This window comes from Armigeres subalbatus, chromosome 2 (genome assembly GCF_024139115.2).
Source record: "Armigeres subalbatus isolate Guangzhou_Male chromosome 2, GZ_Asu_2, whole genome shotgun sequence".
Classification (NCBI taxonomy): domain Eukaryota; kingdom Metazoa; phylum Arthropoda; class Insecta; order Diptera; family Culicidae; genus Armigeres; species Armigeres subalbatus.
This window is the reverse complement of record NC_085140.1, coordinates 68,884,587-68,900,092: the sequence shown is the minus strand read 5'-3', so window position 1 is coordinate 68,900,092 and position 15,506 is coordinate 68,884,587. Positions and strand designations below refer to the sequence as shown.

Below are 15,506 nucleotides of genomic sequence, written 5' to 3'. Positions count from 1 at the left end.
TTTTGCAGCTAACATGTATGTATATGGGGAAAATCACAAAATTTTAAAATAGGGCGTATTCAAAATTCCACCGATGAAAGATTTTAAAATACCCCGTAACCTTTTCCTGGTGCTCTAAGCTTTCTTTTCGTGAGAAAACCACGGAGGTTCATGAAAGTATGATAATATTCGCTTCTGGGAGCACCGTATATCGTAACCTTTTTTAAAAACGGTCTTTCATTGAGAAAGCCCTTAATTTATGCACTACCCCTGGCTTGCAGATTAAGAGCTATTTTCATATATCCTCGTTGAAAAATTGAATTAAAAGGTTCCTGTTTTGAGGCATTCATGGTTCGCCATCTTGCCTCATTCAACCCTACTCGTAGTTTTTGATAGGAATGTTGCTTTGTTTTGAAATCTAAATTTCTAAGGATCTGTCTCATTTGGAGAATTAAACTTAAAAGTGACAGTTCGAAAATTAGCAAATAACCCGGTAATAAGAATGGCTGGTGCTGCCCAGCAATTCCAATAAGACATCGATGCAAAATGATTCGATATCTGTCAAAAGTAATCTTGCTCTGCGAGCAGGGTTATTTGATAATTATTGAAATGTCACTTTTAAGTTTAATTTCAGTTTAATTCTCCAAATGAGACAGACCTTAAATAATTTCAATATATGTGTGCAAAAAAAAAAAACTATGAAACAATGATTATATTGTTGCTGATTATCGAGTTAGTAGTTAAGAAATAATAATAAAACCGACGCAGCAGAGACAGTTTGTTTACAAATGCGCGGATGTTTACGGACGCGCTTTCATGTAATAAAAATCCGTGGAAAATTAGCGAAATTCCTTTCATTGTTTCATATTTTCTATGAGAGCGGGAGAAATAAATATCGAGTTACTTCTCCCAATGAAAATGAAAATCTCAATACTGAATCATACACACTTTTTCACAAACCGAGCAAATGTATGCATGATATCCTATTTTGACTTATTTCAAGGGTTATGTGCTTTCACAATACCCTTTTTTCGGAACAGTTTGCAGTAGCCATCAAACAAGCAAGTACAGTGCGTGTTTTAGTCGTCGCGAAATTAATAAATTATCTATCTGGTGTTCGATGACTCATGCGCATGCATTGCGCTTCGCTCCAGTAGAAACAAGCGCGATCTTCAATAGTTTGCAGTAGCCATCGAGCTATCGAATCAGTCTTCGGCAAAATACATTAGACACGCATTGCTTTTCGTTTCTGTATCATCATGAATATGGCGTCGTTCAAAAGAAATAATTAGTCGCTTACCAAGGCGATTTCCAATAAATTTCCTTCCCGACTATCATACTATTTCTGCGCTCATGGAGATGCAGAGGATTCCTCGGTCTCTTGTAGCAATGACTGTCGAACTAATTTGACGCCACAATACACGAGTCGAGGCCGCAACTCTCCATCCTCGAATGCGCCCCACGCTCGCCAAGTCGTTTTGCACCTGGTCTGCACACCTCGCTCGCTGTGCTCCACGCCGTCTCGTTCCTGCCGGATCGGAAGCGAATACTGGGTACTGGGTTCGCCGTAGAGCTGGGCCGTAGGGCTGGGCTGAGCTCGTGGTTCATTCTTCGCCGCCACACACCGTCTTCTTGCACACCGCCAAAGATAATCCTAAGCACCCGTCTCTCGAATACTCCGAAGGCTTGCAAGTCCTTCTCGACCATTGTCCATGTTTCATGTCTATAGAGGACTACCGGTCGTCTATCAGCGTCTTGTACATGAAACATTTGGTGCGGTGATGAATCTTTTTTGACCGCAGTTTTTTCTGAAGTTCGTAGTAGACCCGACTTCCACAGATGATGCGCCTTCGTATTTCACGACTAACATTGTTATCAGCCGTCAGCAAGGATCCAAGGTAAACGAATTCCTCGACCACCTCGAAGGTATCCCCGTCTATCGTACCACTGCTTCCCGGCAGGCCCTGTCGCGCTCGGTTCCGCCTACAAGCATGTACTTTGGCTTCGATGCATTCACCACCAGTCCAACTTTTGTTGCTGGTTCTTCAACAGTTCTTCCACGTTTGCAATGTCCATGTCATCCGCGAAACAAATAAATTGACAGGATCTGTTGAAAAACGTACCTCGGCTGTTACAGCCGGCTCTCCGCATCACACCTTCTAGCGGAATGGAACAACAGGCACGACAGTCCATCATCTTGCCTTAGTCTGTGGCGCGATTCAAACGAACTGGAGTGTTCGCCCGAAATCTTTACACAGTTATGCACACCATCCACTGTTGCTTTGATCAGTCTGGTAAGCTTCCCAGGGAAGCTGTTCTCGTCCATAATTTTCCGTAGCTCTACGCGGTCTATACTGTCGTATGCCGCCTAAAAATCAATGAACAGATGGTGCTTGGGACCTGATATTCACGACATTTTTAAAGGATTTGCCGTACCGTAAAGATCTGTCGAGCGGCCGTCAACGAAACCGGCATAACTTCCCACGAATTCATTCACTAATGGTGACAGACGACGGAAGATGATCTGGGATATCACTTTGTAGGCATTATTAAGGATGGAGATCGCTCGAACGTTCTCACACTCCAGCCTGTCGTCTTTCTTGTAGATGGGGCATATAACCCCTTCCTTCTACTCCTCCGGTTTAGTTTCCCAGATACTGACTATCAGTTTGTGCAGGCAAGTGGCCAGCTTTTCCGGGCCCATGTTGATGAGCTCAGCTCCGATACCATCCTTACCGGAGCTGCTTTATTGGTCTTTAGCAGTTGGATGGCATCCTTAACTTCCTTCAAAGTGGGGGCTGGCTTCCATCGTCCACTGAACTGACGTAGTCATCTCCTCCGCTGCCTTGACCTTCACTGCCTGTACTCTCAGCGCCATTTAAATGTTCCCCGGAAGGCTGTGTTGGAAGTAGGTGCTGCGAATGGCCATATTCTAGGAGGGGGGCGAAATCAATTAGTCGTAGGCCGTTTTCGTTCGTCAGCCGGTGAGCGCTCTGATGATTTTGACGTCGTGGCTTGTCGTACTCACGTTCCAGCTGCGCGTAGAATGCGTCCTTATCATCATCAGTGTTTCCGAAGTGTGGGCTATGGACGTTGATTATGCTGAAGTTGAAGATTCCGGCGTTTGATCATCAACCTGCATATTCTCTCATTGATCGGTCACCACCCGATCACGCGCCTTTGCATATCGCCAATCACTATGAAAGCCCAGCAAACCAGCAATCGTATAAGAATGTACAAATTAAATTATATATATTCACAGATCAGATCGTAATCATATATAGATCCAGCAGAAGTTGTGAAAAATTGTAGAAAGGTTACATATAATGCAAATGTACAATCTAATTACAATCTATGACATAAGTTGTAAATATGTAAATTTAAACTCAAAACGGAATCATATATCGCAAATATTTGAAAAATTGCATATATGTGCATCTGAAGTTACAATGTCGTTAAGAATTGATTGTAAAGTCCTCTGTTATAATGATTTCAAATATACTTACAACAACTCTGTTGATCCTTGAATGTTCAATAAAATATTCTTTTTCAAGAATATTAAAAAGAACACATTTGTCATTGTCATTAAATACAATTCGAAGACAAATATCAAAAGCGGTAGTTGTTTTATACAAATACATTCCTCAACATTAAACAATCGGTAATCACCCAGTCAATGTCTGAAATAGAACTACATGAACATGATCATTCAGTTATTTCTGTACTATTGGTCAGAATTCTAAGGGAACCTTTTCGCACCCATTCTCCATGAACTGTGGGTTTTCCGTACATCTGTACTAGCTATGTATAACTAAACCTTCAAAGGTATATTCTTAATAAATACTTACTGTTATTTGTTATTAGGCATAGTAAACAGCCTGGTGTTGTTTTTAAGTACTCACTAAATCAATAGAAATTTAGCAACCAGAAAGAGAGTACTATTAGTCGTTTTATTCCATATTTTGTTCTCAACAATAAATTCACAACATCACTGCGATCTATAGAACACTTAAGAAATACAATAAACACGATTTTAGGGAAAACAAACTTTGAGGGCAATTTTGTTATATTGACAACGTTGTATTTCTCCTCTTAGAGATGATAATATTATGATGATATTATACACGTCAATATGAAATTATATATGTGTTCAATTAAATCGCATATACTGGTTTATGCAATCATTGTCGACAATGTTGTATAAGATGTAATGGAATGTCTTTTCCAGATTGTATTCGCAGACGCAATATTATCATTAGGTATAAATGATAGCTTAACAACTGCGTACACATGGAGGAACCAGGTAGCTTCTGGAATATGAACTAGAAGGTCAAAGGATCGAAACTGGAAGCTGGAGGCTAAATTTACTAACTAACAGCATGTCAAATAATGATTACGTTTCGACCTAAGAAATATTTTTGTTGCAAATACAATATGTTTTTTATGATAATATAATGTATGTATTATGATGTATGTTTGAACTGTTTTTTACTATTCTAGATTTAAAGTTGTAACAGTCCAATTATGCAACTTTATAACTGAACATATGCGATCTCTGATAAAAACCAACATGATTGTATATTGATTAAATTGAAATCGGAATACGTCGTATATCTTGTTATGCCATAACACTGATTTGTACGTATATGGCCTCCACTTTTGTTCACATAGAAGGAATCTATGCATTTTATATAATCAAATTACATCATATAAGAGTACATTAAACAGAACTGAAAGTTAGTTATGTGAATCAATTAGTTGGCTGGGAGCTGTTCCCAGCTCGCGTGTGTTGACGCATCTCTTGTAGATTGTATGATACCTCTAAACGTTCGCACCATTGATCCCTTCCAACAAACCTCCTGCAGCGCGATGCCGAATCCACGGTCCTTGAGAACATCGGCGAGTAAGCGTCTGCTCCCGATGAAGTTGAGAGATTTGCAGTTCCACGAACTGAGTTTCCAATCGCTAGTCCCTTGCGTAAGTTTTTTTTAAAGGCTGGCTTGCAGGGCCTGACACCAAACCCCCTAAATTTCCGGAGGACCATTCCTCTTTATTCCCGGTAGACCATGATGCACAGTTTCACTTAGAGTCCCTCGCTGGCACTCGGACGATGATCAGCCGCTCCTAACATGGAGAACAGACGCGAAGTAAGTTTTGCACCTCCGGAGAGGTCAGCATACGACCATAGATCCCACCGGGGTTGGTTATCCGATCTTCACTAAGGTTGCTCGTATCCCGGCCAGCGCCATGAGGAGGTAGGGATCCCGACCAGCACAAGTCAGACAAAACTGATTGTGACTAAATTTGGTCCCATTTGAGTTGCAGTAACCTATGTGGAGTGCTGCTAGGGATAGGAGTTGCCGACATCGTTATTGGTCTTGAATTATAGAAACTCCGAAGGATATACAGTAAGAATAGCTTTCTAGACTTGAGAAAACTATTCAATTTGTGATCTGTGCATTATTTGTTGTTTCTCGGCCAATCACGATTAGTAACTACGATGTGTACAGTCAGTCATGCTGAGCCGGCTGGATGCAAGGCATCGTCGTGAAGGTCCTCAAAAAAGGAGATCTAACTGTATGCGACAATTGGCGATGCCATCAAAAATCGATACCAATAGAAATTAGTGGTTCAGTATTATCTGGGGATTGGGATTGTGATTTTCTGGGGAATGGTTTTCTAACGACTGGTGCATTTAAAAGACTTGATTTCTGACGAATCAATATCTGGCAATGAGTGTCTGGGTCATGACATACAATCATTTAGAGGCATTTACTGCTTCAAAAAGTTCAATCTAGGAGGTACCGTGACCTGCCCTAATGCCGCGCATCGCCTAATACCGTGGTTTTCATATAAAATCAGAACCTGACTGTCATGGACATCACATTATTTGGTGAAATGTTCAAACATAATATGTTTGAACATTTCACCAAATAATACAATTTCCAGGTTCTGATTTTTGATGAAAACCACGATATTAGACGATGCGCGGAATGTGGGCAAGTCACGGTAGTTGTTATTCCCAACATTACCCAATCCGCTCACTTTTAAATATGTAATATAGGATTAAAGTCACTCTGCCGTCACTTACCTTAGTAACAAATCTTCGGATAGAAGCCTCATTCGGTCGAACATTGATATTTCTCATGTACTTGTTTCTATCGACGATTTTACTCGATAGTAAACTAGGCGAAACGTACGAGTAACCTGAAAAGTTATTACAAGATATATTCACATCCAACCCTTTCAACCAATTCAAATCTATCTCACCTCTAAACAATCGTTCGGAGTTTGGCGGGGCTGAGGCAGGCGAATCGACTGGTGTTTGCCGCGTAAACTCGTCGCTAAAATTGTTCGTATCCAGCTCGTCCTCGATGACCGGTCGGAATGGGGCGGCAATTTTCTTCTCTGCCAGCTGTCGCCAGTTGACCGACTTGAAGAAGGTGTGCGACTTGAGTTCGGAGGCATCTGCCGTTCCACCTCCCAGCCGCCGCCGAGGGTCCTTCACCAGCAGTTTCCGGATGAAATCTTTGGCTTCGCGGGAAAGATGATCAGGAATGACTGCTTCGGTGTTTGTGATTTTCTTCGAAATTTCTGTCTGCGTGGCGGGTTCTTCGGAGCTGAACGGCGAACTGCCGGTGAGCAGTTCGAACGTGAGTACCCCAACCGACCACCAATCGACGGATGCGTCGTGGCCGTTTTGGTTGGATTTCACGATCTCCGGTGCCATGTACTCGATGGTACCGCAGAAACTATGCGCTCGTTCATTTTCGTACACAAGTTCGCGGGAGAGTCCAAAATCCGTCAGTACGATGTGGCCTTCCGAGTCGATAAGGATATTCTCTAGTTTGATGTCGCGGTAAATGATTCCCAACTGAAATTTGAAGGACCGTTTGTGAAAATACCAATTTGAGTGAGTAATCGTTCCTACCTTATGAAGCTGCTCCAGAGCAACGATAATTTCGGCGATATAGATCCGCACCTCGTCTTCAGTAAAATGTTCCTTGTTGTACAGATGAGTGAACAGTTCCCCACCACTCACATAGTCCAAAATTATGTGAAGTTTCGAGTCTGTTTGAAAGGCGTAGTGCATCGTTACAAGAAAAGGCGACCGCTTAATGGATTCCAGCACCTAAAAATAGTAAAATAGTGTTTTTTTTTATTTTATTATTTAATAAATAATAAAAAGGGGGGATTTCTTGTCTTCTACTAATATGTACAATTGACACACATCTAATGTATATTTTGTATGGAGATTCAACAAACTCAGCGAAGAATTTTCACAAAATCTAAGTTTAGAGAACGAAAATGCCCACAAAAGCGATATACATTACAATATTTGTGCTTATGCACAGCATGTGAGACTCAGTTCCAAAAATGTATTGAAGGTAACCAATCTCTTTTAGTGGAATTTGAATCCATGACAGTAGGCTAGACTTCTGCTATATCCAACTAAGCTACAAAAGACTTTCGTCGGCTTTCGCCATTTAGCTTCGACAACAGATATCAATAGAGGGACTTGAACATGATGGCATCAAAAGTGTACTGAGATCTATTGTCTTGGCCCATAATTCCACCCCACTTTTTTTTCTAACAGTTTTAAAGAAAAAACTAAAGAAAACACTAACCTGTCGTTCAGTTTTTGTGTGTTCGGCTGTCTTTTTCTTTTGGCAGATGGTAGCCTTCTTCAGGACCTTCATTGCGTACAGTTTGTCGTTGTCTACACCGCCGATTTTTCGCACCAAAAATACCTTTCCGTATGCTGAAAGTAATGCCAAAATTGTAACTACTAATCTACTCGGAATGTTTCTATGCTTAGAACTTACCGCCAGTTCCCAAAACTTTCAACAGCTTAAAGTCATCCATACTGACTTTATCGTCCTCGCAGAGTTTAACTGTAATCAAAGAGAGAAAATAGAATAAGATGAAAATTAGGCCATAGTAATAAATAATCAACAGTACATTTTTATTATTAGGTATGAAGGGAATGCATCTTGCGCATGCGATAGTGATCGCTCACGTAAGGGGTCCCCCCTCAGACGAAATGTACGCCGTCCGCCGGTTTAACGGTTCTGATCGAGATTCTCCATGGTTTGTTTTGGTTTTTTTCATTCGGATTTAAACTTGTTGAAGGCAATGGCACTACCACCTATAGCACACCTGCGAGCGATTGTTGAAATTCATGCTTCTCATGGTGTTGTGGTATGCGCGACGTTTCATTGTGGATATCTTGAAGTTAAGTAAGCCGAAGTTGAAGTCACGTACCTTTTCCTATGTAGTACGGAAAAGACCCTGGGCGCGATAACGGTGAAATAGTTGTGGTATCCAAGAGAGAAAGTCGCAATAAAACCGCGGATGGGTAGTGGAATAAAAAGCAACAGTAAAACACTGTTTTCGTTTTCCTTTTCGCGGTTCCGCAAAGCGGTTTTAGCATTACGTCACTATATGGGTTGCATTATACTTGGAGATGATTTTCAAAATGTTTTTGCATATATCCGGGATTTTTAATACAATTTTGCGACATTACACGAATGTATTATAAAGGGTAAAGTGGGGTAAGATAGCCATATGGGGCAAGACAGCCAACGTTAATTATGCCTTGAGTGAGCATTATATTCACATTATTATTACAAGGGATGGTTCACAATAATGTAAAAGGGCTATACAACTGAAAAATGCACTTTGACAACCTCACTTGTTCTTGTAATATTGATTTGAAGATGGTTTAGTTGAAATTCGAATTTTCTTATAATTTTCTAGTTACATAATTTAACAATTAAAGCCTAAATTACTAATTTTTCAGGACAAATTGATATTTACCAATGCTTTTATATAACTATAGCCTATATACAATAATAATTTGAGGAGATTCACAGTAATTAGGTCCGATAGGATATAAATCTTTGGATATACGTCGGCTTAAGGCGGTATTGCCAGCTGTATAGGAACAAGGTCATCTCCAGGATTAAAACTTGCCTAACCCTTAAATGAATTTAAAAAATGATCAAAATAGTTTCTGCGTAAATCAGAGATGATTTAAAACAAACGATATGGTTTTAACAGTAGAAATTAGTTTTAGACAAATTCTGATATTGTCGTAGTGCAAGTTGTCAAGAAATCAACATGAAATACGACATTTTTAAACGAAGCATCATTTGAACATAATCCATAGAAGTGCAAGAAATGTGTCCCCTATTCTAAATAAATTCAGCACACTTTTGATATAGTTTTTGGTCCATGCTCGTCTTGCCCCGAGGGGGTGGTCATATTGCCCCATATGGTAAATATAGGCATCATAAAAACAGCTTTTTTTAAAACCAGTTTATAAGATACTGAAACTTTATTAATCAGTGTTTATTGATACTTATGTCAGACGGGTCATCATAAAGGTGTTTCATGGACAAATCAACAGAATTTGAAGGAGTGTCACTATTTTACAAGGGTTACCGCTTAGGATGGCCATCTTGCCCCACTTTCCCCTAAATATAATCTCGCATGCGTTTTTATTCTTAGGGGAGCTTTTTGCTGATTTTATTGGAGAATCAATTAAAATGTGTTTCAATTGGCATTTACTAAAATTTCAACTCGGCAAAATTTAGGAACACAATAGGATGGTTACACTGCAAACAGTTACACTATTTTCAATAATTTAGAAAACCCTTCCAGCTTATCATGTTTTTGAAAATCGAAAATCGGATGAATTATTTATACGTGTAGCAGTTAGAAATGTAAAGTTGCTATGTAGGGAAGCTTCGATGTCACCCAGGCATAGCAAACCTGCAATAGGGTCAGCATCCGATCCAGAGGTTAATCCAGAATTCTTAAGCTGTTTGTTCTAGGAACACCGTGGTAGAGGAGAATGTCAACTTCACTTGTTAGGAATTGTTAAGTGGACGAGCGAGCATTGATAGAAAACTTCGAAGCAACTCTAAATTCCTTGGTGGTGTCGTATGCCTTTGCAGATCCAGTAAGGTTGGTTTGAGCATTTCGAGCAACTTCTTCAAGTTTCTACGCCCGACCAATCATCAACATCTTAACATGAACCACCAAGGTTGGGACGCATTACTCGCGTCAACTCCGAAGCCCAATCATTGCAGGAGATTGGAGAAGCCATCCGAAGCATGAAATCCTACAATGCTCCCGGGATCGATCGCATATCAACAAAGATGTTCATAGCTGACCCCATGCTACCAGCACTGGTCGTCTGGATGGAGGTCATAAAAAGGGATCTGATTATGTGCGACAAATTTCTGTGCAAAGATATCCTAAATCGGATAAAGGAGCTTGAGCTTGATTGACTGCTCGTAGTTGCTACTCCATTATGACCAGATCAGCTGTTCTTGCACAGGGAACCAACAGATCTTCAATGTACAAGCAGTGTTGTAAAATGTCATTTTCATTCGTTTGCATAACTTTCCCAGAACTTTTTTCAGTAGTTAGCTATCAAATATCAAGTATAACGAACTTGTAGCGCTTAAATGTGGCTAAAGCTTTGTCTAACGAGACATTGCTGTAAATATGTAATCTGGGGCGTGGGAGGCAAAATGTCATTCAAATGACATTATGTCAAATGACACGTGACATTTTGGAGAGATTTCACTCCCTAGCCTCAGATGTTATATTTAGAGCAATGTACCTTTGGACAAAAATATAGCACTACTCAAGCATTATGCGTGCATCTAAAATTTGAAAGTAAATTTGGATTCTGAAGAAAGTTATGAACAAATTAGTCAAATGACATGCAGATGACATTTTACAAGCATGTGTACAAGTACTGGTGATCTCATTTGTTAGGTTATACTGGCGCTTGCCACGTCAGAATGCAAGTCAATGTAGGGAAGGGGAGGAAATGATGATGCAATCACTCGCCCACTGCAAGCCGAATATACCTCTGCACTTGCCACGAGTTCATGCGGAATTTGTTGGAATTTTTGGGTTAGGTTCGAGAGGCAGAGGTCCGTCTTGGTTAACGAGCTGCCAATGTGATAGATAGGAGAAGGCAACTGATGGAATTTCTAATTGGATGTAGGAAACGAGCTCTATAGTTCATTTCCAATTCTAGCAGATTAGAGTTAGAATACTCAAGTTGAAGGTATAGGAATAGTAATGGAAACGGTATGGAAGTTCATTTCCAGTTCTAGCGATTGCTAGAACATGATAAATATAGAGAAAGATACAAAGTAGGAGAATGGAACGGACCTGGATTTGAACCCACGACCTCCTGCGTATGAGGCAGAAGCAGTAGCCATATGACTACCAAGCCCGCTTATATCCTAAATCGGATACAGGAAAAGACAAACACGGCTCTCCGATGGCAACAGGTCGCATTCCGCCCGGGAGATCATTGTGGACCATATTGTTATGCTCCGTACTATCCTGGAGCAGGTCAACGAATTCCAAGACTCCCTATATTCAGTACCGTCGTTCGGGGTGACATTGGGCCTACGGGGTAAGATTGGGCCAAAAACGAAAAATGTTTCAACTCCGAATATCTCAGAAACTGTTACGAATTTTGATGAAAACTTCAAACGGTTCGAAATAATGTTAAAATTTACGTCTAGGAAATCACAAAACAAATTCCAAGAACTAATTGTGCTCGTACGATAAGGGATCGTTCAAAAATTACGTCCATCGTTTTTCGGCATTTTCAACCCCCCTCCCCCCCTCCTGTCACAAACTGTCACAAATAATTGACCCCCCCCTCCCCCTGTACGTACATGTCTCATTTATATTTTAGCGATTACTGTGGTTTATCTTTTTCGTACACTATTTTGACAATAACATAGTGAGTTATGTCCCTTACTAACAGTTTGAATGTTTTTAAAATGCAAGTTGTTTCTAAAATGCTTTCAGTATTTTTTTCTTGTGGACGGACGTCACATAAGACGAACCCCCCTCCCTCCCCCTGTCACAAACTGTCACAAAACTCTGACCCCCCTCCCCCCCTCAAACCTTGGACGTAATTTTTGAACGGCCCCTAATGCTTGGAATTTGAATGTAAAACTATTGATCGAATGGACCCGTATTAAAATAGTGTCAGTAATGCTCCACAAATCTATTACATAACTAGTTTTTAGATCGATGGATGCCTGGTTATCATGTTACGATAATCTGTTGTTTTATCGAATTTTAATAATATTTTTATAACGGTTTTGGTTTTTCGTAGAAACGAGCAATGCACGCAAAAAAGGGGTGAGATTGGGCCAAGCCTTCAGTTGATTTCCCTTACATAGTTGGTAAGAGCCGTAATTTAGGCAATTATTTTGAATGAACGATTGAATCGTTTCATCGTCACCGCTGAACTATTTCATTTGGCCCAATGTCACCCCCTTTGCGGGGTGAGAATGGGCCAATTTTGAACAACATATAACTTTGAAGAATTCCCATAATTCATAATTTTTTCCCCACACAGCGGTAAATTTATTATTCAAGCTTGTACCAAACTAATTAAAACTTGATTCCAATGTTAACTACTAGAGCTTTGTAACATTTACTTAGAGCATGACACATTTTGGCCCAATGACACCCCCGTTGGCGGTATTTATTGACTCGTTGATCGACTGAGCCACAAAAATCTGTAGTGCGCCCTCTAGACGTAAGAGAGTTCCGGACAAAATTGTCGGCTTCACCAAAGCGTAGTACGTGCAGAGTCCTGCATATCGAAGCTTTGTTTGGCCCCATCCGGGTAGTCACTGGAGTGAGTTAATGATGTCATGTTGGGTTCGAATGATCGTGTAAAAAACCTATTACCATGAAGACACTTAACGACTTCGATTTTGCTGATGTTATTGCTCTGCTAGCGCAACAGCGCTCTGATATGTATAGTAAGCTGAGCGACCTGGTCGAACGCTCATCTAAGATTATCGTCAGCAATACCAAATATCTTGGCAGTTAGATAGCGTCGGAAGGCGGAACCAGATTGACATACGAGCCAAGTAGACTGTGGCTGCTTTTGCGAGTTTACCAAACCCGGAGACGAAATCTGTAAGTAAAGTCTTAACTGGAATCTGGCAGGGCATTTAGCGGTTTTTACGCAACTTTTCCAATGCGTTTTTTTTTTTGGAATTTACGCGGATTTTTCAAAAAGTTTTCTTACGCGGAAGTCATATATCCCCCGAAACGGTCTTGGTTGTTATATGGCTCAGAAAAATTATTTAAGCACTTTTAGTGGAATGTCTTTAACTGTCTTAGACGAGTTTAGTAATTTCCATTTAATTCTACTACGTTTTGTTATCTTTACAGATACGTACATATTTCGTCCTTAACCGGCCTGCTTCAGTGTCTCGTACTTGACTCGACTTGTTGTATGGCTACCGTTTCATACGCAGGAGGTCTTGGGTTCAATCCAAGACTCGTTCCAGTTATATTTCTCATGTTTCGCTAGAACTGGAAAATGAACTTCCATACCGTTTTCGTACCCTTAACTTGACTATTATAGCAGCAACTGCTAAAATTGGAAATGATCAATAGGCTCGTTCTCTACAACAATTTATAAAAAAAATGGGAATTAGTTCGTTAACCAAGACGAACCTCAGCCTCTTGAACCTAATCCAAACATTTAGACCCTTCACAGAGAATAATCTCATTGAAAACGCGCCCTTATCAATCCTTTCTTGAGAAAACAGAACAGTAATACTGTTATTCGTGCGGTAAGACGCGCGTCTACAAAGCAAGACCATGCTGAGGGTGGCTGAGTTCGATTACCGGTGCCGGTCTAGGCAATTTTCGGATTGAAAATTGTCTCGACTTCCCAGGGCATAAAAGTATCATCGTGCTAGCCTCATGATATACGAATGCAAAAATGGTAACTTGGCTTAGAAACCTCGCAGTTAATAACTGTGGAAGTGCTTAATGAACACTAAGCTGCGAGGCGGCTCTGTCCCAGTGTGGGGATGTAATGCCAATAAGAAGTAGAAATACTGTTATTCGGCAATGCATCGGAGCCCTAGCCACATCCTTGCCTTGTTTCTAGAATATCACCAGTAAAGCTACAAACCCGGGACTTATCTCTATCTACAAAACCATTTCTAGCTAAATAATTTGTTTAGTAACAAAAAATTTCGAGGGGAATTCGAGTCTATCAACCATCTGCAGGGTAAAGACAATTTAGTTATAATTCAGAGACTGCAATTTGTAGCGAGGACTAAATAGGGGTAACGGCTCAAACCTTGGCCCATTATGCTACGGCTAAGCACATTTATCGCTATAAATCTTCATATATTGCATTTCCAACCAGAATTATTCCACCAGCCGGCTTGCTTACATTTGGTATTGATGCCAAATAGCAAAAAACGACGATGAATGTCCGCAATATCTCATTTAAACCAGCGAAAGTCTCGAGAGAAATGGACAAAGCTTCGGCATCCTTGTCCCTATCATGTGGATAAATTTTCAGCCCACTTGGGACGCGTGATTGTTGATTTCGAACATACGAAAGATAAAGATGGGTTGCTGTTTATAGTACCAGTCATTTTGCTTGCGTTGAATAAAGGCAGCATGCAAACAAATAGAGAAAATCAAATCATCTTATTGAGCGTGAATTCTAATTGGTTGCATGTAAAATACTACCACACTGATTGTGAGAGTGCGTTTTAGATTCCCCCAATAGCACGATTACCAAGGACATGCTAACGAAAATACTATTATATGTATCATTTATTTCCCAAATATTTGCCATATTTGCAAGTGAAGAAGTTTAGAAAAATGAAAACTGTATTAAAAACTGCAATTGCAAAAAGGCTACATGTTCTAGCCCTCATGTTGTGCCTTCAAACAAATTACATACGTTAATTATTGACTGCCGCATAATTTTGAGATTTACTGCTAGTTGAAACCATGGCAGTTGTGTTGCTCTCGCTCTCGCGATACTCTCAAAGAAACTTTTTTCCAAAACGTAAACAATGCTTTAGGTGGGGATGATGCATAACGCACTACTGAAGAAAGCCAATTGTAAAACTTATTCTAGGCAATTCCTTGCTTTGTACTGTGCATAAACAGTTATAACTGTGCCAACTACCTGATATTATTACACAATTATTCATAAATACAATTATTGGATGCTTGTTTTTAACTCTGCCTGCATTGAAGTTTCATGATTGGTACGTGCGTTTGATTCTACTCCTCTACATATCGATCAGCTGTTGTGAATCCTCTCAAAACTCTCACGTGTTTCAACTTCCCGAGTTGAAAGAATACTTTTTCGGTATCATTTTACAGATCAAAATACTTTTTGCAAGCAATAATAAATCTAAATTATGATGAAGGTATTTGTCAAGTAATTTGACTTGAAATTATTCACATGAAATAACGTTGAAAGTTTATCTAATGAAACATACGATCCATTGTATTTTTTCATTATTAAGTGAGAAAATGTCTGTAGGATTCGTGCGAAAGATGATAAAACTAAATATTCATACACTAATTGAATCATTTATTTGCGAAATTATGAAGAAAACGGTGTATCGAACCACGAAAGGTTGATGCTTGAATCGCTTTTGCTTGAATCGTGTTTGGAAGCCGTAAGGTAG

The 15,506-nt window shown here is 40.0% G+C and overlaps 1 protein-coding gene across 5 annotated transcripts in view; it reads right to left on the bottom strand.

Moving 5' to 3' along the window:
* LOC134208885 (ribosomal protein S6 kinase alpha-5) overlaps nt 1-15,506 on the bottom strand; it is a 73,333-nt gene that overhangs the window by 11,140 nt on the left and 46,687 nt on the right. For all 5 annotated transcript variants that reach the window (XM_062684839.1, XM_062684840.1, XM_062684841.1 and 2 more), the window contains 5 exons: nt 7,806-7,874; nt 7,608-7,741; nt 6,911-7,111; nt 6,250-6,853; nt 6,071-6,186 (listed from right to left, as the gene is read on the bottom strand). In XM_062684839.1, coding sequence (XP_062540823.1) covers nt 6,071-6,186; nt 6,250-6,853; nt 6,911-7,111; nt 7,608-7,741; nt 7,806-7,874 — 1,124 coding nt within the window. The remainder of the gene's footprint in view (nt 1-6,070; nt 6,187-6,249; nt 6,854-6,910; nt 7,112-7,607; nt 7,742-7,805; nt 7,875-15,506) is intronic.